The 21446-nt window shown below is 41.9% G+C and overlaps 3 protein-coding genes across 6 annotated transcripts in view; 2 read left to right on the top strand and 1 right to left on the bottom strand.

Moving 5' to 3' along the window:
• The window catches only part of LOC147753690 (uncharacterized), a 3204-nt gene extending 1614 nt beyond the window's left edge, over positions 1–1590 (top strand). The window contains exon 4 of the mRNA XM_086967731.1: positions 1509–1590. The gene's annotated coding sequence lies outside the window, so the exon portion shown is untranslated. The remainder of the gene's footprint in view (positions 1–1508) is intronic.
• Positions 1591–3676: 2086 nt separating this feature from the next.
• Positions 3677–8647, top strand: LOC111259100 (S-adenosylmethionine synthase). Its single transcript, XM_022830803.2, has 4 exons — positions 3677–4444; positions 5018–5169; positions 6530–6695; positions 8251–8647. The coding sequence occupies exons 1-4, from the start codon at positions 3875–3877 to the stop codon at positions 8569–8571; spliced, it is 1209 nt and encodes a 402-aa protein (XP_022686538.1). The 5' UTR covers positions 3677–3874; the 3' UTR covers positions 8572–8647.
• A 936-nt stretch (positions 8648–9583) lies between these two features.
• The window catches only part of LOC111259109 (insulin), a 57141-nt gene continuing 45278 nt past the window's right edge, over positions 9584–21446 (bottom strand). For 2 of the 4 annotated variants that reach the window (XM_086967729.1, XM_022830834.2), the window contains exons 2-5: positions 15131–15399; positions 14102–14196; positions 13616–13702; positions 9584–13001 (exon numbers count right to left, since the gene is read on the bottom strand). In XM_086967729.1, the coding sequence (XP_086823855.1) occupies positions 12906–13001; positions 13616–13702; positions 14102–14196; positions 15131–15338 (486 nt within the window). In that variant the 5' untranslated portion in view covers positions 15339–15399 and the 3' untranslated portion in view covers positions 9584–12905. Of the gene's footprint in view, positions 13002–13615; positions 13703–14101; positions 14197–15130; positions 15400–19342; positions 21389–21446 lie in introns of those variants that run through there. The other 2 variants (XM_086967730.1, XM_086967727.1) reach the window with 2 other exon arrangements.

Genomic DNA, 21446 nt, shown 5'->3' with positions numbered 1-21446 from the left:
GTTTTACACTCATCGACTTAAGATAAAAGCAATCTAAGATGAAGATCCATTGCACTAATATAAGAGGCTGAGTTTTATTACCTGTATTGGTTGTTTGATCTATTGTTTGACTCTACAAATAATGAGTACGTTTTTTTCGCTTGGATGCTTTATTTGTCTACTGCATAAGACAAATATAGCTAACAAGGAATTTCTTTAAAATAATCAGATATATCTATATTAGGTATGTTTTTTTGTTTAGTGAAATCTAGAGGATTGCCATATATATATATATATATATACATTATACTTCCTCATCAAGTATACATTTGTGCATAACTCGAATGTATCAGTAATGGACAAGTGTTCGCGCATAGGGGCGGCAGTATGGGCATCAGCAACATGGCCATAATTAGGCCTACGTTAAGCCAACTGTCGCGATATAAATGCGTCATTACTATAGCCATCTCAGCCAGAAGTTGCGGTACGCACAGAATTTCAATTTTGGGTAAATAAAATCTTCTCACATGTCGCGAAGAAAATCAACGGGCTCATGGCTCTATCTGTAAATCTGAACTTTCTGAAACGTTCTCCATACTTCGCTCGTTGTACAGCAACATCAAATCTACACAGATGATTCCTGCGGTTTGTCGATTTCATCTATTTAATATGTAATCTTCTAATCCTATAATATTATACTTTTTTTTCTTCGCTGGCAATTTGTTGCAGATTTTTCAAGTAGCTCGTCCATTTTGAACACCGCTAACCCATATTTAACAGGAACATTAAAGAACAATAAATATTACATCATTTCAAATTCAGCTAAAGAGAAATTAATGAGAAGTCAACTAGAGGCGGATGCAAACAAAGAACAGCATAATTCATTTGGAAGATCATCTAATACAGCCCAGACCTACCTGTATGTTATGATTTTTCAAATCGTGTCTGTCACTCGTTTTCCGTTAGTTACTTAAAGCTTTATAGCGCCTGTTTATGGCCGGTTTCTTAGTCGAGTATTGATTTTCTATTTTCGCAGTTTTTTTCTCATATCTTACATACTGTTCTGACTTTATGAAGCGTCGAAATTGTCGCTTTTTGAAGAGTAGAGTCGATCACGTCAGAGCCCAAACTCAAAAAAAAAAAACATTAATTACAGACAAAACTATGGCAAATAAACCTCCAGAGAAAAAAAAAAGCTTTTTAGTTAGCATTTGGCGATCACGCAGCGACACGACGAGTGAGGATCGATAACACGCAAACAGAAACTTATAGTGTGAACAGTTCTGAACGATTACTGCGGTTGTTATTTAGTATTATCTTGCAAAACTTCTCCACAGTTCGGTCGTACCTTTTTGTATCGGTTTTAAATAATAATGGTAGTAATCAGTGTAATATACATATGCGAAGAAAAGCTGTTGAAAGGGTTAAAACTGTTAAACAATAATTTTTTAGCCCCGTACAAGTTACAAAACCGAGTTAAACTTTTTGCATAACTAAAAAGTATAATCGGCGTTTTTCTTCACGCAAAGAACATTTACGACAAAATATCTGGACCGCCGCTTAGCTTCAACAAGCTGGTATCGATGGATGCGGATGAACTGAGATGTCTCGTCCTGCGGCTTTACCACGACACCTTTCGGTGAGTATTTCGTATTTCTTATTGCAAAAGCGTTCTATTAACTGCTTGCAAGAACCCTTTGTAGCAAAAATGGTACGAATATTGACGAGATATCGTAGTGTATAGGCTAATCGAGCTCAATTGTGAACGATGCTAGCCCCACAGTAATTAGCTTTTGATTCATTTCATCGGGCTGAATCACGTGTATATGATACGCCGTAGGGTTTTGACAATAGTATATCTGTGCGTATATATTCGTATCATGGATTTTTCGTGCTAGACTTCAGATGATTCACTATGGACGGAAGCGGGCCCTGATGGAAGCTCGGAAACGAAAGAGTATCCTGGAGATGAAACGCCGCTTTCGAATCCACCATTCTATCATGTAGTAAGAAACAAACAAATATGTCAGCCGCACTTAAAACTTGCTGTTGAAAATCAATACATTTACTAGTTTTAAATATTGATATAAATATTAGTAATTTAAGAGTTTAGCTTTGATGTACTGTACTCGACAAAAAAGTCTCTCTAGACAATAGAACCTCCAAAAATTAATGTCGTAAATCCTATTATCGTGATGCTGATATTGATGATGACGATCGATGATAATTGTGATTATTATTAATATATAGATCACAAATATGATATTTGCTTATATTGTGATTATCGCATTGGGCGCTGCGGTGCGCCTAAGAACAGACGCTAAGCTAATGTATCTTTGCACATAGCAATATAATTGTTGATATATGTTGCGTTCAAATACCTTCGGCAGACGGTAAAGGTCGCCGTCAAGCAAACTCGCGATAGCAACTTGTACGCGTGTATGCATAGGTTATACAATAATCCTTTCTGCTACGACTGGGAAACGAAGTCATTTCTATATAGCACCCTTGTGTTACCAATGCAGAAATACACACATAGGTAGACTTTATAAGCAGTCTGTGCAAAATCGAGTAATGTTTTGTGTTCTGTTATCTGGTCTGCTGCTTAGCTCGTCTGCTAAGCAGACGGTCACGTAGAAAGAAACAGGGCAAAGCATACGAGGACCTTGTAAGGTAAAAGAGATTGGCACCACCTATCCTTGCGCGGTACTACACTAAAATGAACTATCAGAATGGGCACTAGTCACCGTATTATTTCGTTTTCGATGTTGTCACATGATAGGAAATTTGTTCATCTATTGAACGAAAAGTGGAGGCATTAATCATATCTTCGCCACAGGCACGGGAAAAACACCGGCGTTACTTGAGCGACCTCATCAAACCTCCAGTTATCTGGAGAGCTTGACGGGCGACGGACCAAATCAGATACTTACAATAATTCCAGTTTACTAAGCTTTATTGAGAGTGGTGCGACTGGCCCGGTATTGAGCTGCACTTGGCGATTCATGCACAGTTAGAATCACCGATAACAGATCACCGAATTACGTCGCAAACATGTCGAAGGCGCAGCGAAGCACGACTGACTACTACTTATCTCTCTAGTACTACCGAAACGCGTTATACATCCAAATTGGCGAATACCTCTTATTGAGGTCATAATGAGTCGTGCTTTGCTATTTGCGACGTTGTTCTTATAACACACGAGTAGCTGTCGATCCTATATGGAACTCGCGTTAGACAAACGACGCCGCTGTTGCATATTATAAGCCTTGTGCTGGCGATAAGGTTGGCAATTCAGAGTGTACACGCTTGTTACCTCTTCGGTTCATTTGGTGAGATAACAATGCTCCGTTAGAGATTGGCATAATAAAGTTACATTTGCAAGCGTCTTTGAATAGATTGTCAGCTTATAATAAAGGACATAAAATAACTTTGGCGTAGCTTGTTCTTCTGGCTAGCTTAACACTGTGAGCAAATAAGGAAGCATGCCTAGCATAGCAGCATTCGGTAATATCCAATATGTGCTTTTTTTTTTAAACCTCCCGATGATTAAGCTTTATTTTGATTTATTGCTTGAAGCTTCCTTATAAAGTAAGGTTGAATATACTGCACACTCTTGAAATACTGGCGAATCACCGCTCTTGAGCCACGTGTCTAAGAGGCTACATGTTACTGGATGTAATAGCGTCGAGTTCATTAATACCCCAACGCCTTTAATGCACACTGCAGACGTTGACGTCGAGATAGCTTAGTCGTCGGCGCGGCTGTGCGTCGTGTATTTAGAGCGAACATCTGAAACAATTGTGGGTCTCTACGTACCACGCAGCGCTAGCGCTAGAAATCAAGGGAAATTTGTGATTTTCTGCACCCCTTAGAGCAATTCAGAACAACGACAATGTCTCAACGTGACTACCCATCCAGTTTTTTGGTCGATGGTCATCAGGAGTTACCTGGAGATGATAGCACGTTTCTATTCACCTCGGAATCGGTCGGGGAAGGCCATCCGGACAAGATGTGTGACCTGATTAGTGATGCGGTTCTTGACGCGTACCTTGCGGTTGATCGAAACGCGAAGGTGGCGTGCGAAACAGCAGCAAAGACCGGTATGATACTTCTCGCTGGAGAGATTACAGCCAATGGTACGATCGACTACCAGCAGGTGGTGCGTGACACTATCCAACAGATCGGCTACGACTGCAGCTCAAAAGGATTCGATTATAAGACATGTAACGTTGTCGTAACAATAGAGCAACAGAATCAACACATTGCCAGTGGCGTGCACAAAAATCGCGACGAGGATTCGATTGGGGCCGGCGACCAGGGTCTAATGTTTGGCTATGCATCAGACGAGACTAACGAATGTATGCCACTCACGATCGTACTTGCGCACAAAATGAATCAACGGCTTGCCGAACTGCGACGCAGTGGAACGTTCTGGTGGGCACGTCCCGACTGTAAGACTCAGGTAGGGAGCGCGTTTGATGAGCCAGGTGACATTCTTAACGAGCTAGTCACCATAATTTCGAATTATTACGCGGTAATCACCGAGCTCAATTTCGAATTGAAATACAACGAAGCCTTAGCTGCTAAATGAGGAAGTTTGATTTGTTCTAGAGAAAGGCAAGTCGAAATACAGTGGTCTATAAATACACGCGGTTACTGTTCCTTGGAAGGAGCACATTTCTACGGTAGTGCACGCATCTCGACTGATGGCTACGTTTTTTTTACAATTCTGGAATTTTGGGTCCGATCTGCCGTTAAGCATTGCTTGAGACTGCTAGCTTATTCTGGTGTGAAGCGAGGTGTCTAAATGCCGGCGTTTGAAACTAGATTATATCATGTGTCCCCAAATTAGCTATGGAAAGATGCTATCACTCTCTAGCTATGGAGAGAGCCATCAATCTCGTGTCAACAGCTAGTTTTTTGTTACGATATAATATATAAATAATTAAACAGCTCTACGATGAATGTCTACCTTCGCAGATTTGTACAGCTTCGAAATGTAGCATTTTCTTGTGTATGATAATTTCCGTCGCAGGTGACGTGCGAATACCGCTTTGAGAATGGGGCTGCAGTTCCTTTACGGGTACATACAGTGGTCGTATCAACACAACATAGTGAAAAGATCAACGTCGATGAACTACGTGAGCAAGTATCAGAATTGGTCGTCAAAGCCGTTATACCGAAACGGTCTGTATACACGTGCATGGTCACTTTTTAAGGGGATTTGAATTATACTGTTTACGCGCAACGGAGTTCTGCACCGGGATGTCAATCAAACGTAGGCCAGTGCGTGTAGGGCTCGGCCCCAACAAGTCGATTTTGTGCTGCTTAGGCTCTTACTTACTAATTATTTCTTATACGTTAGCCTAGCCGTCCAACTTGTCAATTAATTACTACAAGTTTGTTACTACATTACTACTTTTACTACAAGGCCACCGAATCATTTGGTCCGGTCGCCCAGTTGGGTTCCCCGTTGCATCAGACGAGCCATTGTCCAAAGTGCAAAGTCATTTTCCCGCCCAACCTGCGACCCCAAGCTTTGGATATCATCTGTTTCCGTATGTCTGATAAGCCTAGCTTTAAGCAGTCTTTTCCTCTCCCTCATAAGCTCCATGATGAATCTGCCTTCCTTATTTCAGGCCTTTTCGGACAGAAATGTGTCCTATGAAGCCACAAACACCGTCTGTGAAGTAGTTACAAGGCCATAATCCGTGCTGTCGTTTCTTGTGTGTCTCAGCGCAGAGCAGCGGGCCAATGAGTAATGAGGGGCGGCTTCAAAACCTTCGGGGCATAGTAGGCAGGAGTCTGATACGCCTCGCCTTCCCGATGTAGATAGCTCTATGCTAAAATTTCAATTCAAGTGACTCCTATTGTCAAATGACGGACGTTCAAGTTGACCGTTAGCCAACGTTTTTTGCAACAAATTGTACTAAAGAAATACAGTAATTTTAGCAAATGAGCTCGTTTTTTTAGTCAACAAGCCATTAAACAAATATCTTTTGCTTAATGGGTTAACCGAACATATATCTTATGTTCGGTTAACCCAGATTATCACCATAACTCGAGTCGCAGATCCACTTGTCTTAATGTGATCATGATTTTCTTAAAATCATGGGATATATATAAACATTTACACAGTAAATTTATATTCTCTTTGTACGATTTAATGGTCAGCTCCATCACCTGAGGCATGAATACTTCATGGCTTTGTTCTTTTTTTTAGAATACGGCTCTTTAGCTTTGTGCTATGCTTGATATAGGGTTTTTATTATGCAGTCGTAGGTTTAATTCCCGTAGGCTGATGTTGTATAGGTAATGCTCGAAGGCGCTTTTTGAGCATCCATGCATCTGCACTTCATTGCGAAATGAATATTACTTTAAAAAAATGTCAGTGCTAATGCACTATTTAGTACCCCAGATCATTTGCTGTTTATATACTTTATGTATCCATATTTTCCTGAAACACGATGTAGTTCAGACGAGTGAGATTTTCAAGATTTTTTTAGTCGAGTGTATCCAAAACCGACCGCGGTTATAATATTTTCAGATATTTGGATGAGCGGACAATACTTCATGTAAATCCGTGCGGCACATTTATAGAGGGCGGCCCGATGGGCGACGCTGGGTTGACCGGTCGTAAAATTATCGTTGACACGTATGGCGGCTGGGGAGCACATGGCGGAGGCGCATTTTCCGGCAAAGATCCCACCAAGGTGAGGAGATAGAAGCTAACATTATGCTAGCCCATCTGAAGTTGCGATCTAGAAGTTGCAGTTTTACGTAAACGCGAGCTAGTTGTCGTAAAATGTATTTCATTGACTGGAATCAAATCTCTTACTGGAATCTCTTGCTTTCAAACGGATCGACATTACGATACGGATAACCGTTAATCATAGTTGGCTCAGTTCTGTAGGTATATTTTAACGGACAGCAGTCTCGAATCAGTGAATGCGGTTGGAATTTAAGCTTTTCATATCGTAGACTTCGTACCTAAGGCGCATAACTAGGAAAAAATTAAAATTTTTGCTTTATAGATGTAAGTAAATAAACTAAATCATGTATATGTATGATTTAGTTTTCAAAACATATATCATCAGAACAACATATATCAGATGCGAAAAGTAGCTCTGAGCATAGATCTCAATTTGATTTTGTATTTCGAGTTGCGTACTGTATATTCCCCGGCCGGAACCCGTGAAAGGTACATCTTACAACGGTCTATGATCATTCGTGACTGCATATGAACAATCTGGTCTCAGTCGGTTATAACAACACACGAAATCTTTAAAAAAAAACATGGGTTTCCATCATCGCTGCGGTAATTCCTGGTAATAGATTTTAAAGCATGTAATGGAACTCCGAACGAAATTTTATGTATAATTATGAAAGTCTTAGTCCAGCACATCCCACACTAAATACAGGAACTCCCCCGGCCCCTTATTCCGCCGCACCAAGTTGGCGAAGATACTGGCATTAGTAGGTTTCAGTTTTGCTATATATATATATATATATATATATATATATATATACATAAAGCGATTACTATACAATCAGCGCTTTCTGTCCCAGGGAGTCACATTTTTTCCCTGCTCTATGCAGCCGTTGTATTTGGCATAGGTAGGTACAGTTTAGTTGAACTCAAACCTCTAGAATACGAAAACAGTTTGATCTTGTGGAGCTCAACTGTAAAAGTGGTAATGTGCTCCTTGCCACTGCTATGTTAAGCAGTAAAATTCTACACGATGCTTATAGATGTGGTTTTCTGATGAAACATAGTGATGTATTTAGTCGTTTGTGCGAGTTCATTGTGTTACGTTAGTGCCTGTACTATTCCTTACCGTAAAAGGCGCACCTTGTACAGTTATACAGTCAATGATCGAGCTACTGAATTTCTCGCGTCGTGGTTGTTTAGGAAGCAAGAAAATGTTTGCGTCCTCTAGCTATACACGGTAGAAGTCATTGCCTTGAGCTCAGAGCTAATAATCTTCGTAGCAGATGTACCAGATCCTAAAACCGGTTCCGCGAAAGGAAGCCATTTTGTACCTGCAACTCTTCTTAATCAATAATAATAGTGCCTTTTCCCTTGTCGTAAAGATGTTATTCAGTTCAATAACTTTGTCTATCATCGGTAAAGTTTAAGATACGTTCGTTTTTGGCTACGTTTGCCTGTCCTTATTGTCGTTAATATTATCTAAGTATTTTTTGGATGCTGATTTTTACATTGGAAAGTACCTCACTCAAAACTTGAACAATAAATCTGGTCTGCAGGTGGATCGTTCAGCTGCCTACGCGGCACGTTGGGTTGCCAAATCAATTGTCAAGGCCGGCCTCGCGCGCCGTTGTCTTGTTCAGCTTTCTTATGCTATAGGAATAGCGGAACCAGTTGCTATATCTGTGTTTACTTATGGTACTTCGACTAAAACACCTAAGCAGCTGCTGGAGATTGTTAAAAAAAACTTTGATCTTCGACCAGGGCGCATTATTAAGGAGCTTCACCTAAAAGATCCTATTTACTACAAAACGGCCGCATACGGACATTTCGGTCGGGAACAGTTTACCTGGGAAAAACCAAAGACACTTGTTATTTAGGGGGATCAGAAGATACGTATGTACTAACTATAGGCTTTCGCACGACCTACAGAATAAATTATACTGAAAGCAATGATTCGTTATCGTTTTCATTGTAAAAAGGAGAGAATCGCTTTCTAGGAGTGAATAGATGTCAATAGGTGTTCTGTGGATCTTGAGATGTTCCCACGCAAATATGGATCTTTCATTGATATAACCTATATGAAGTCCAGTAGAACGGTAGCGAAATGCCAAGATCCTGAGGATTTTGGATCAGTTAGTAGCTTGATGCTTTACGGGTTCATTTGTCATAATTTCTCAAAAGCCGAACTAAAGTCATCCCGAGTAAATTGTATTTCATAACGGCATATATATCTCCGAAGCGGTACGAGCTACAAATTTACGTGAACTAAAGCGGACGTTAGACACTGACCGATGCGTATTGAAGCCTGATTATATTTTTCTTCTTCTTCTTATTATTATTATTAATATATTTCAAAATAACCTCTAGCTACGGTGCTTCTCCACCAATGATTCTAATGCTGCTTTTATATTTCCGATATAAATGAGGCCCTCATAGGCCGTTTTGTTCAACACCGGTATTCACAGTAAAGGTGATAACTAGATAACGTAATATTAGTCATTTCAATTTAGCCTATTGCTCTAGTCTCCTGCAGTAATTACGTATCCAAAGTACACATTAGCTAGGAAATTTCCGGTAGCTATTTGAGTGAATACTCTGTACGTACTTACGCACGTAAGGAACTATATAGAATCGTCCATATCATTGCCGCTGGTTCAACCACTCGTCTTCGAAACGTACATGCACTCGGTCGTGAAACTACTATGAAATTGTGTGAACCTAGTGTATATATTGGATATGGAAAAGAGTAATCTATCTAAAATCGTGTCGCTGGTGTCAGTAGTAAGTGTCCTCTTGATCATAGGGCCAGTGATAGATAACGAAGAGACAACATAGCATCTAAGTATCTAAGACTATCTATACTACCGTTATTATATCAAAGAGTTGAGGTTCTTCCTTGCGACATCAACGCACGACGCTTACTTTATTTACGGTTTGTTTGTTGGTATTCTTTTTCTAGCTAATTGATTTTCTCATTTGCCATGAAATGCGCATTTCATAACAAGTTCTTTGTTACGATCTTAGGTGTTGTCCTAGACTAGAGAATTGTTATAACCTTTAACATCAAAGGCGTTCACTACAGTCGTGTATGACACACGGATGCGTACGACATTATCTCGTTCGCTCCATCTCAAGTCCTTCACTCCGCAGCGCCGGACGTAAACGTCACCGATGTGTCGACAACCTGCCATTCTACCTCTACGTGCTGGCAGTGTGACGACGACACTCTAGCAGCACGTTTTGCGCTGGCATGCCCTCTCTGTCGCTCTCGCTCTCTCTCTCTCTCGCTCTCTCTCGCTCTCTCTCGCTCTCTCGCTCGCTCTCTCTCTCTCTCTCTCGCTCTCTCTCTCTCTCTCTTTCGCTATCTTTCTTCCTTTCGCTCGCTCGCTCTCTCTCTCTCTCTCCTGCAATCAATTTGCCCGCAAATGACCCACCGGTGCGGCCTAAAATAAGGGGACACCAGCGCCTTGAGTCGTAATGACGTTGATTCAGGAACCGATCGCTTGTCTTCTTTAGTCAACTGTCGTTTGTTCTTGGATAAAATGTTATCGATTTATGTGAAAAAAAGAAATCGATTATAAAAAATTTAACATTTTCCCTTCAGTAATCTGTTTTCTCACCCTTCGACGACTTCGGAGGAGCAACACCCACTTTATGTTGCCAGTCCTTTGTCGACGACATGATGGAAAAATGGACGTAGAGAACAGGCACCTCTCTACATTTGCAATCGATCTCGTCTCAAGGAGCGTTGTTCAATCTACTGACACCAACATTTCACTCACTCAACGCGGTACACAGTTAATCCCCTGTCGCTTGCAATGGCTAGGTTTTCGCTTTGTCAGCTATATAGAGCGCTTGCGTGTACGCGTGTATATATACGCTGTTTGGCTGTGCCGCTAATTTTTATTAATTCTTATAAGATGATTACTGTTTTTTGTTGTTTTTATTATTATTATTGTTTATCACTAGTTGTTTGTTGATTGTGTGTATTTGATTTCTTTTGTTTCATATTGTTACTGTTATCGGTAGGAGATGGCAAACGTTGTTGTATGTTCACCGTTGTTATTATTACATTTCTGTTTGTGTGTGTGTATACTTTCGCTCTATTGAAGCTAGCCTGGCATCGTTGATTTCAACACAAAATATTCAGCAAGATAATAGAAATAGTAATACTAGCTGTTTCCAAACTAGAGTTACGATGCCCTACCGCCGTACTCATCAAGTTGTGATAATTTGTTGCTATTGTTATGAAGGCTTGGGTGATGTTTTTTTTTGTTTGTCTGTTTCTCACATTGTCGTTATTGTTGCTATCGAGCTGGTCGGAGCTACTATATAACAACATCACAGAATACCATATCTTTAATCACGAGGACGATACGGCTGAAGAGGTTAACACACGACATTGATCAAATGACTGCAACATTTCCTTTCCGAGAGAATCGCACCATATACAAATATTAATATATATAGTACATAATGTTGTGTTTTTCTTATCTCTTAATCTTGTTTACTATTCGTTCTGTTTTCCCCTTTGAACGGCCCTTTACATCTTCGGCGCCTCATTCATCTCAGCACCTTTCTTTGTCACGTTTGTTTGGCCTTCGTTTACCAACGCACGCATGTGTTATGCTGACGCTATTTGACATATTACATTGCCTAGTTGTATTTGTTTAATATTTAATAAATGTGTTGGTCTTAGGTCCGCTGAAACGGTCATCTAGTTCTCCGTCTGTCCATCCATCCATCGGCCAGCGGGCCGCCGGCGCCTAGCTCCTACCGGCCCTGGCTCTGTCCTAGCTATCACAATTCGTTCATTAATTACCTTTCTTAACAACCTACACTATCTCATCATCACCACCATCGTCAGCATCCTCATTACAAATGAACCTTCAGATTCTAGGCGTCCTTACTATGCCCGAAGGCAATCTGAATTGGCACACTCATTTCTAATAACCGTTACTAACATTACTACTGCGTTAATATTATTTATGATATTATGTTCATATTGTTAAGGTGTCTCAGAGTAGGAAGCGATGATTACCTGATTAGTTCAGCATAGTTAAATTTTTATGCTTGGGTTTGGCCTGAACTAGAAGCATCACATTGAAGGGGAGCCGGCTTGTGTTTCTGGATAGTCTCCAAAAAGCATTTGATGTACGATACGTTTATGAATAGTCATTGCCGTTACTGTTAAACGTACTGAGTATGCATATATTTGTATGTGGTTCTGCGTGTGCGGCTGTGTCTATATATGTATATATAGTTATACACTTATATATATATATATCGATATCATATATATTTATATATATTCGGAATAGCAAGGATGAGAATACAATGACAGGTGTAAGAATGATTAAATTCATATGTCAACGCAATCACTGGTTCCACGCCGTTGGTCGACTTGGTTGTATGTAGCAGCCATGTCCCAGTAGAATGTAGGCACAAACCGAAATCAAGCACTAGATATTCAACACAACTAAATTTAAACTACAGACTTTTGCTTTGTTCAGATCAACAGAAATAGTAGCGAACAGGCAGAGTTCAACAACGGACGAAAACCCTAGACGTCTCCGGGAAGACTTCATTTGAATAGGTTGGACCGTTTTAGGCTTCACAACCGCAAGCCCATTAGTCTGCAGCCGTTACTGTCTCCCAGCTATTCGGTTCTACCGCGGATTAATAGCGGACCAGTTATAGACCTACCTTGCAGACAACTCGACGAGATGCGAGCGGACCAGGCTTGAAAACGTCGTGGATGGTTTTACAGTGCCATTGTCTTAATCTAGATGGAAGTTAAGAATCGTGGTCGCAAAAAATTTGCAATTGTTCTTGCACTTCCAAAGGATAGACGACATAGCACAGGACATAGTTTTGTTGTCTAACGAGTCCTTAGCGCTGCAGATAGCAGAAGTGTACAGGCCCGCATTGTTCGTGTTATCATACTGTTGCTGCGGGACCTAATAATTTGAGCCAAACTCTCGATGATCTTACTCGCGCGGTGCCTGATCTGGGTGCTTTTGTTATTACGACGACACTGTCAAAATCTTAAATTAAGCGGTTTAGTAGGACTGCATTGCCAATCTGCCTCGTGCAGAGACGTCCTTTAATTCGTTTTCGCCGCCATTGACAGCATTTTCTATTCCTGCGGCCGCGCACTGCTTTGCCTGTTTTTCTGTAAAAAAAAAAATGGCTTATTTAATCTATTCACTCAGTCAAGGAAGACTATTTGCTCATCACTAGGCCGTCTGTATGTGCTGACGCGAGCTGGTCGGGTTGTGGTCCTGCGGTCGTCGTTAGCACTTATCTGTGAAGAAAGGACGGTAAGCAAACCTAAACGTTACAAACTGTTCAGTATTGAGACGTAGTTGCCCCGTTAAGTCAATGCAAGGTGTCGAGTATTTTTCGCAAACTGATAGCTACTTCAATTCACCACATTGGGTAACATCACATATGTTGCCTTTTTTTTTTCGTCTATATTTAGCAATATTAGATATTCATTCCATATCTCTGAGTCACCTATTTCGAGGTATAGCATCAAAAACTTTCCCCATTAGGAGTCTAACCAGGATGGGTCTTGCTGAACTTATACGAGGTTCCTCCAACAGACCCATGAAACGGCATGGCAACCACACAAGCAGCTATCAACTATTTACGTTATCTTCCTTATTTTTATAGCTACCAGCATCTAATACTCATTTCTGCTTCAAATTTGAACCAATGTTATAGTACGCTTGTTAGTTATGGTTGCTATGACAACGCACTCAAAGAGATACGCGATAGCCACTCGGACCACGCCGTCCCACATCGGTTCTGCGGAAGCAAAGAATGGCAGAAGTTTAACGCTCAGAAAAATGAACAAATACAGCCTAATTTTACTAAAAAACAAAAATTATTCTACGCGTTTGTGCGATGACCTACCGCAATTCCTGGACCCCGTGAGATGGCCAGGAGTTCACCGATGTTCTGCTTAGTGGATTCCTCGTTTTGTAGTGGTCGTGCGCAGTACTTTATGTATAATGTGGCGGCACAAAGTTACATGTTGGACAAAACAGTAGAAAAGTAAACAAACGCTTAAAATTGGTTATTGACACAAACACATGAGTTGTTCAAGTAGGAAAAAATCATGTTTCTTTCTTAACGATTCCTATAGCGTGTTTTGTTCGGCTATACGAGTCATACAAATTTTTATCCGCCTTACATCATGGCGTGCATAGACCGAATTCTTGTTTTTGTTGAAAATGTCAGTTGGCGACAGAAACTAACACTGGGGTGGTTGCACGGAACAGTTCCTACGACTCGCGTATATCAACGGTATGTACACTGCGTCGGGAAGTGCAATAAATCTTGTTAAATTTATTAGCAGATTCTTCGCTATGGCAGACCATCAAAAGCCAATCCACCTACTTGAATTATTTGGTCATAGGTGCACGACTTTCGACAGCACTCCTCAACGATTCCATCTTCGCTGCGTCTTATACGCCTCTCGTAACTTCCAACTGCTGAAAATACGAAACATTTACATCGTTGTTGATTGATCAACGTTTACCTCCTCTCTGGTCCTTTTCGACGACCTTTTCCAAGGTTGCAAACGATTAATATGCGGATAGGTCAAGTCTGACTGCCCGGTTAAATTGACATTCCTTGCTATACTATAATTAACAGTGGTTCTTACACGTCGCTTTACCTTCCCGATCAACTCAGCCAAATAGATACTTTATTCGGTTAGCTAGCCGACTATATACGCAAGTATAGCTAGTAAGCAATAAAAAAAAAGCACGGTTTTTAGAAATACACGAAAATATAGATAAAAATGTATGCAAAATCAAGAATTATTGTCTACCCTGAAAAATCATTATTTATTTTGGTAAGGTTTTTTGAGGTTTAGAGTACACGTTCGGAACTTAGCTTCATCAATGGCTTGGCATTGTGCGCATGCATATTATGGAAATGATAGGATCTTCGTATAGGAATGCTAGACCGGATGAAAAATCTCAGAATATATATATATATATATATATAGAAGGATTTTTGCAGCCCGCTTATCGCAGGTTAGTGTGAGCTTCAATGAAGTTTCGGCATTCTTAGCAGCATCGATACTTTCGTCTGGTGTAATTCTCTGTTCGCTGCCAAGAGAGTGTGGCGAAATGGGGTCCTTTCTGTGGGAGACACGCTTTATTAAGAACAACTAGTGGCTTAATCTAGTCCGCAACAAAGATGAACGAAAGCGTAAAGGAACAAGCAAGAGTAAAACGCAATTATTAAGCAGACGAACACACTGACAGTTTCCACAAATGCGGACTAATACCGTGGCCGCTCTGATAGATGCCAGCGACAACGATAAACGTCGTAATTTTACATACTCTCGCCCACTATTTTTAACTCGTAGAGCACGATACATAAGCTAACTTCTCGTCTCAGGTATTACAAAAATACCTCTTTCGAGTAGTCCGCTACGCCTTTCCCGCGGCTCGTAGATACCTCCGCGGTTCTGGCAAATCATAATGGCGATGTCTGACAGCCGATTTCCGCAAAGCTTCCATCGCGTCACAGCAACACTTTCACATTGGCTGCCTACGAGGGTCAACGCCACAATAAGGGCCCTTAGCAGGATGGCACGCGATACTGTGATACTTCCGTACATCTCGTGCCAGACACTGTCCAGTCGCTGCTGATGAACGAGGATGCACACCTGCTAAGCTCACCTGTAACAGAATTAGAAAAGGACGAACTAAAAATCAACGCCATAATTTTAACTCTGGCTATCGTTTAACTACCGTTCTTGCAACGATCGGTCATTTGCTGTTACCACTGCAACCCTCGACAGGGCCGGGAGATATTTCTTAATGTACGTTTGTCTCATACGAGGGCGATGAGTCATTTTTTATACACCTCTAAACTACTTAAACACTGATACGTAGGGACAGTCGTTACGCGGGCGTCTGTTTGTACTTTCGTAGCGTATTGGATAAAGATGTATCGTTCGTCGAAGTTTGTGCTCATTTACATAAAACCCCGACACTTGTTTTACTTCGTATATGTACCAGCCAATTTTTTTTTTTGAATTTTACGTTTGCTTACTGTTGACATAATCTGAAAACGTGCCTCGCACGTTAGCTCTGCTCGTAGACCCTATTTTTGGCTAAGAGCAAGGTAAACGCTGTTCAGCACGCTTCGCTATTTCACCAACACAAAATCGAATCCGCTTCGGCCCTGATAGATCCATTGGTATGAGATCCACCACAGACCGCTTCTCAGCACTCGCCCACTAGGTCTGAAATCCATTTTCGCCGCACGTTTTGTATGTCTAGCGACCCTATGAATTTCAGACAATTTCTATATATATCGAAATAGACCGGCTCCGTATTGAGTGCTTTACTTCTCTTTGCAAAGAAAAATAGAAATGTGTAATTAAATCAAAAGCGTCAAGCCTGATCAGGCTCTTGTAATGACTGACCTATCACTGTGTGTGACCTAGCGCGAAGATATACATACGTATGGCTACAAACGGTTGATTTCGAACTAACGGGAAAATACTACAAATTAACACTGCGACGTTACAGTATCTCTGGGGGTGCCAGGCAACGAACATGGCTGTGATGGCTGCTGTATTCGAAAACTTCCCAACAAGTTCCAATTCAGACGACATTATACTTACTTTAAATCTATCGGGTTATCGAATATTATTTCCGCCGATCAATGACACATTCGAACCGTATCACGACTGATAAAAGCCGTTATACGAAAGATGTTGAAATATTTCAACTACCTTTTAGTATAAACGAACAGTCGACAACATCTAGTATAAACGAAGTGTAGGATTAGGCCACAAGGACGGCGTTCGGCACATGAGTGAGTACCAGAAAAACGGCTTCGTTCGTGGCCTATACAAAGCACCAGTAGGTAAGTCCGCCAAATCTTTGCCCTCGTTCCATTTATGCACTTTGTTTTTGAAACCGAGTTGGTTCGCTGCCCGCGATGTGCGCCGTTTACTAACGAAACAAGTCCGTCCCGCTCTCCCATCTCGTGGCGGAATAACTGAGCATCCAAGCTATAAAAACAACAATTGAATATATTGTGAGGCGAAAGGTGCAATTTATCATGAACTTGATTATGTATGTCCTGCCGCTAAATAAACTAGAAAGGAAGCCCAGTTTAACATCGCACATAACTCAATCCGGATCTCAATTTTCGTGGTTACACCGATCCTCACATCAAAGATTCCGGATTTCGGAGCGAACGACTGCTATGTAACCAGCTGATTAGAAATAGCTTTCATAAAATTAATTTTCTATATTATAAACTAGGCTTGCGGAGAACAGCAGCAACGAATATTGAATTTTTCAGGCGCATTTGTATTTTAAGGACCAAGTCAAGTAAGGTAGCGACTATATCAGTAATTAACGATAACTTGAATCAGTAAGTTTAGATAGCCGGGCTAAACTAAAGTCGTTAGCAAGAAACGTACAATATTTATTATACACAAAAAGTCATTTTTGCGTTAAAAGTAGCATTAATTGGCAAACAAATAAAATTAACACAATAAGATAGCAATTAATGTACGTTTCTCTCGAAAATATCTTAGTTGCATACTATTGATAATACGATCTACACCATCTGGGTATCTGTGCAACGTCGAAACACGAATAACGTGGAAAAAAAAAATCATAGTCTTCCATGGTCACTTAAACCGTCTAAGATCCGTCCGTACGAGGTGTCATACAAAGAAGAAAAAAAAAAAAAAGAAATAAACTCGGTTACCAAGGTTACGGATACTGGTTCCCACAAATCAAGGTCATGTGGCGTATTTTACGGTAGCTGCTACTTTATGCGTTACGGCTTTTTCCCACGGCTGCAAAACTCGAGTACATTTTTCCTGTTGATTGAGCTATCTAATACGTGTTGCCACATATATATGTATATGTTATGTATCATGAAAGCTATATTGGGCAATTTTTTATCATGACCACGAAAAACCTAAAATTAGCTTAATAAATTACAATCAGATGTCTAAACAGCTCCATAAATTTGTTGTTCCAAAGCATAAAAAAAAAGATTAACATCTATTGGTTCGCATCAAGTGAAGAAAAGGACGAACAGAGAATAATGCGGTACATTTAACGGACATGGCTATTTACTTAAAGGAAGAAAGAAGTCAGTCTTCCCTGCCACGAGAATTACCCACCAGAGAGTTACTTCTAATTAGATAGTGAATCTGTTTCATACATATGACTGGGTCTACCCCACCGTATTATTAAAGCGTACCTACATACGTATACAGAAATGGGAGACATTTGTTTGAACCCGGCCCATCGTCGATGAAATCAGCTCATAGTGTTACATATTCGAAAAGCGTTCAATAACAACGAGTCGCCAGCCGTAACAATTGAATCAACAAGTTCTGTTATTAGTACACACACACAACACGCGTACGTCTCTATATTTAGTCTCAGCTTGGCCATTTATCTCCATCATCGGTCATGATGCTGATCAACTGATTGACTAACTGGTCATTAGTGGTAGGCCGACTGGCCATCAGCGTCTCGTGGGCATCTGAGCGCAGGGTGACAAGACGGCGAGGGCAGCGTCGGAGACAAAAGAGTTTAAGAGAGAAATAGCATTGTCAGTAGCAGATGTCCCTATGACGGCTGATTGAGGTGATAACAGCGGCGGCAGTTGTTATTATGGACGTAAACTAACCTACAGAACCGCACGAGGGTGCTGCTTTACTCGGTCAGTCTGCCATGGACGACAGTGAGACGGTCGCTCAGACACATTAATACGAGAGACTGCGGCCGCCGCCACCGCCGCGGTGGTGGAACGGGATGTTACGCTGAGTCAAAATAGTGTACCATCATCACCAGTTGTCTATCTATTCACCTATTTAACTCTGTCGATCTCGATCCATCGCGTCCGGCATTGAAGCAGAGTTAATTCAATTGATTCAGTAAACAAACTCACTGTTCAGGCCAACATTGCGCTGATCGGCCCATGTTATCTCCTGGTAACATTAGAGATATTTCCTTTTTCTGTTATTGTTATTTGAAAAGCAATTGGAATTGGGAGAATGTGAAGTAGGGCCCGTTGTGAGGATCAGTACAGCCCGACACGGTCAGCCGTCACTATAATCAAATTTCATAGTCACCTAGGTAACTAGCTTTGATCGTTCCTTAAAAGTAGGCCCTTTGTAGTGTGACTTCCACTAGATACAATTCGTTGCTTCAGAGAACGTCAATTTTTCTGCGCGCCCAAATCAAAAGAATTGGGAAAAGGCTGTCTCTAAATAAGTACGAGTGCATAGGGCATAAATAAGTAGGTGAAGATTTTCAAACTGACGGCAAAGACGCGAAGAAATTATACTATAAATCGCACTTTCGTTATCGTAGATGAACGCTATCTGATGAACACAGATATACTTCGCTATAACTGTTTGGACGCGCCAAAATAGAAGGCTCTATGTCGATGTGGGAGAGTTCGGTTCTGAAGTGATGAGTTCGACTGCGAAAATCAACAGATTTTCACCAGAACATAGATATCTGCCATATCTGTGCGCGTGTGGGTGGCGAGCACGCGCTATGCACTTCGCTTCTACAATGCTACAAGGGCTTACATAATTGATAATACCTAACCAGACAGAAATGAACGTACCCAATTACTTTAGTATACCCTCGCACACAGGGTTCGGTCTGTTATTCCATTAGCGCGCTGGCGCTATAGTTGTAGTAGAAATGGAAAAGCCGTGAAGATATTACTGACGCCGCGAATGTCGAACCGTACCATCTATATCGAATCGCCTTAGGCGTCCGGGGTCCTGACTAGCAGCGTTTGTTTTCTGTACATGTCCAAGACCTATTCGTCGTGGTCGCTTTAGCCTGCTCTGGGTATGATAATGATGTTTATTATCGTAGATACTTCATAGACTTCTTGTTCCGCTTCGCGCTTAAGTAGCTTTTGGGCATACTCTTAACGGTCAACTTTTACCCTCCGATAATGGCGGAATTTTTATGTTCTTTTTTCAAGAGAGATATTTGCATGTAAATGTGTTATTGCTTCCTTCGATAAAATCTCATCATAGTTGTTGTGGCTATCGGCTTCGTCAAGCCGATAGGATGTTTACCCATCATCTTTGATTCTCGGTAGGTTAGGGTTGCTTGGTAGAACAGAAACCGACAAATCTCTGGTAGGCACTACTGTTTAAGATATGTTTATCTTTATCCTTTATCGTAAGATAGGAGAGATGAAAGGCTTTCGTGGCCGTCCTCAGAGGCAGTGGAGTTGTAGATCAATTGCTAAGCACTGATATATATACTCTTTCGAAGATATATTTATAACATTAATCATAAGAGTAATCTGGGCTGAAAATGAAATACAAATGGCAATGCAAGATGGCTCTCAGTTTCACGCGCTCAGCGTATTGCTGCTCACGCTGGTTTTAATTTTGCTGTCAACTGTTTTCAGCACTCGTTTCCGTACATCAGCCGCCATCCAGATCAAATGAAGAAATTCACTCTCACAGACACAAACGAAGACACCAAAGAAACTAGAGAAACAGGCTTCTACTCGTAGAGAAGCACACAGACGCACACGCACGCACCATATTACTTTCGTAGGTGCCTTGTGAGGTTTTTCTTAAACTCGGCGACGCTCCCTTCGGCCTCGTTACGACACAAGCATTTTCGCTCGTTCAGTAAAGACAACCTTGCCGTTTGCGTAGCCTGCTGCTATTCGCTCAGACGCTGTTCACGAAGTTTTCATTTCTCAGCGCCTGATTCTACCTGGCCGATTTCACGGGGGCAGAGTGGCTGCGGCGGCTATAGAACGCCACCGCGGTTCGCTGACGCTTGCTGCTGCGCTGCCCTGAAGCGGACGCATGGAACGGATAATGGCCGATACGACGATTAGCTAGAGAAGTCAGGCGTTGATGATGATGGCGGTGATGACGACGACGAAGAAGAAGCAGATGAGATCAAGCGGCTTCAATCCCGAAACGGCAGCAGCATCATCACCAAAATGGGCAGCGACGGCAGTAGCGGCAGGGACTAAGCTAGCCAACACTCGAACGGACTCGTGAACCCAGACGACGAGCTCGCGGGCCCGTTCAGCGGCGAAAACCCGTCCGGGCGAGTCCGAAGAGGCCCAATAGGCAACGGGCTAGACTTCTCCAATACTGCTGCTGCCGCCTCGACGGGAATCTTTCGGTGCTTTCGATATGTGAGTGTGTGTGTGTGTGTGAGCGTGTGTGTCTGTCTGTGTATGTGTAGTACGAGTTGCCCGAGGGAATGCGATTGCGCCTGTGATATTAGGAGACGGTAGCGCTCGATGCTGGCCGCGGCCGTGACCACAGTGCTGCAGCAGGCAGGCAGGCAGGCAGGCAGGCAGGCAGACAGACTTGACAAAAATGAATGATGATTGATTCCTAGGGTTATGTACGTGCGCCGATAATGTACCGTAGTGTAATTGGTCAGTCACTTGGTGCTCTGCACCGGCGAAAAAGCGTCACTTGCTCTTGTGCTGTATAGAAGCCAGTGGCTGCTCGAGGCCAGCCAGCCGGTTCCGCGACCGAGCTGCTGCCGAGTGAGCGCCTCCAACGACCAAAAACTCACGCAACAGCAACGGGAGAAAAGCATCCGTGAGCACCGTTAGCATGACCGATTGCAGCGACGCCTGGACCTGGAGAGGGAGTGCAGGGAGAGAATGCAGAGGCCCCCCGCGTGCCGCGGCAAGAGAGCCTCTTCAACACGGAGCGCCGCTG

The sequence above is a fragment of the Varroa jacobsoni genome, unplaced genomic scaffold, assembly GCF_002532875.2.
Source record: "Varroa jacobsoni isolate VJ856 unplaced genomic scaffold, vjacob_1.0 scaffold_294, whole genome shotgun sequence".
Classification (NCBI taxonomy): domain Eukaryota; kingdom Metazoa; phylum Arthropoda; class Arachnida; order Mesostigmata; family Varroidae; genus Varroa; species Varroa jacobsoni.
This window is presented reverse-complemented; position numbering and strand designations above follow the sequence as displayed.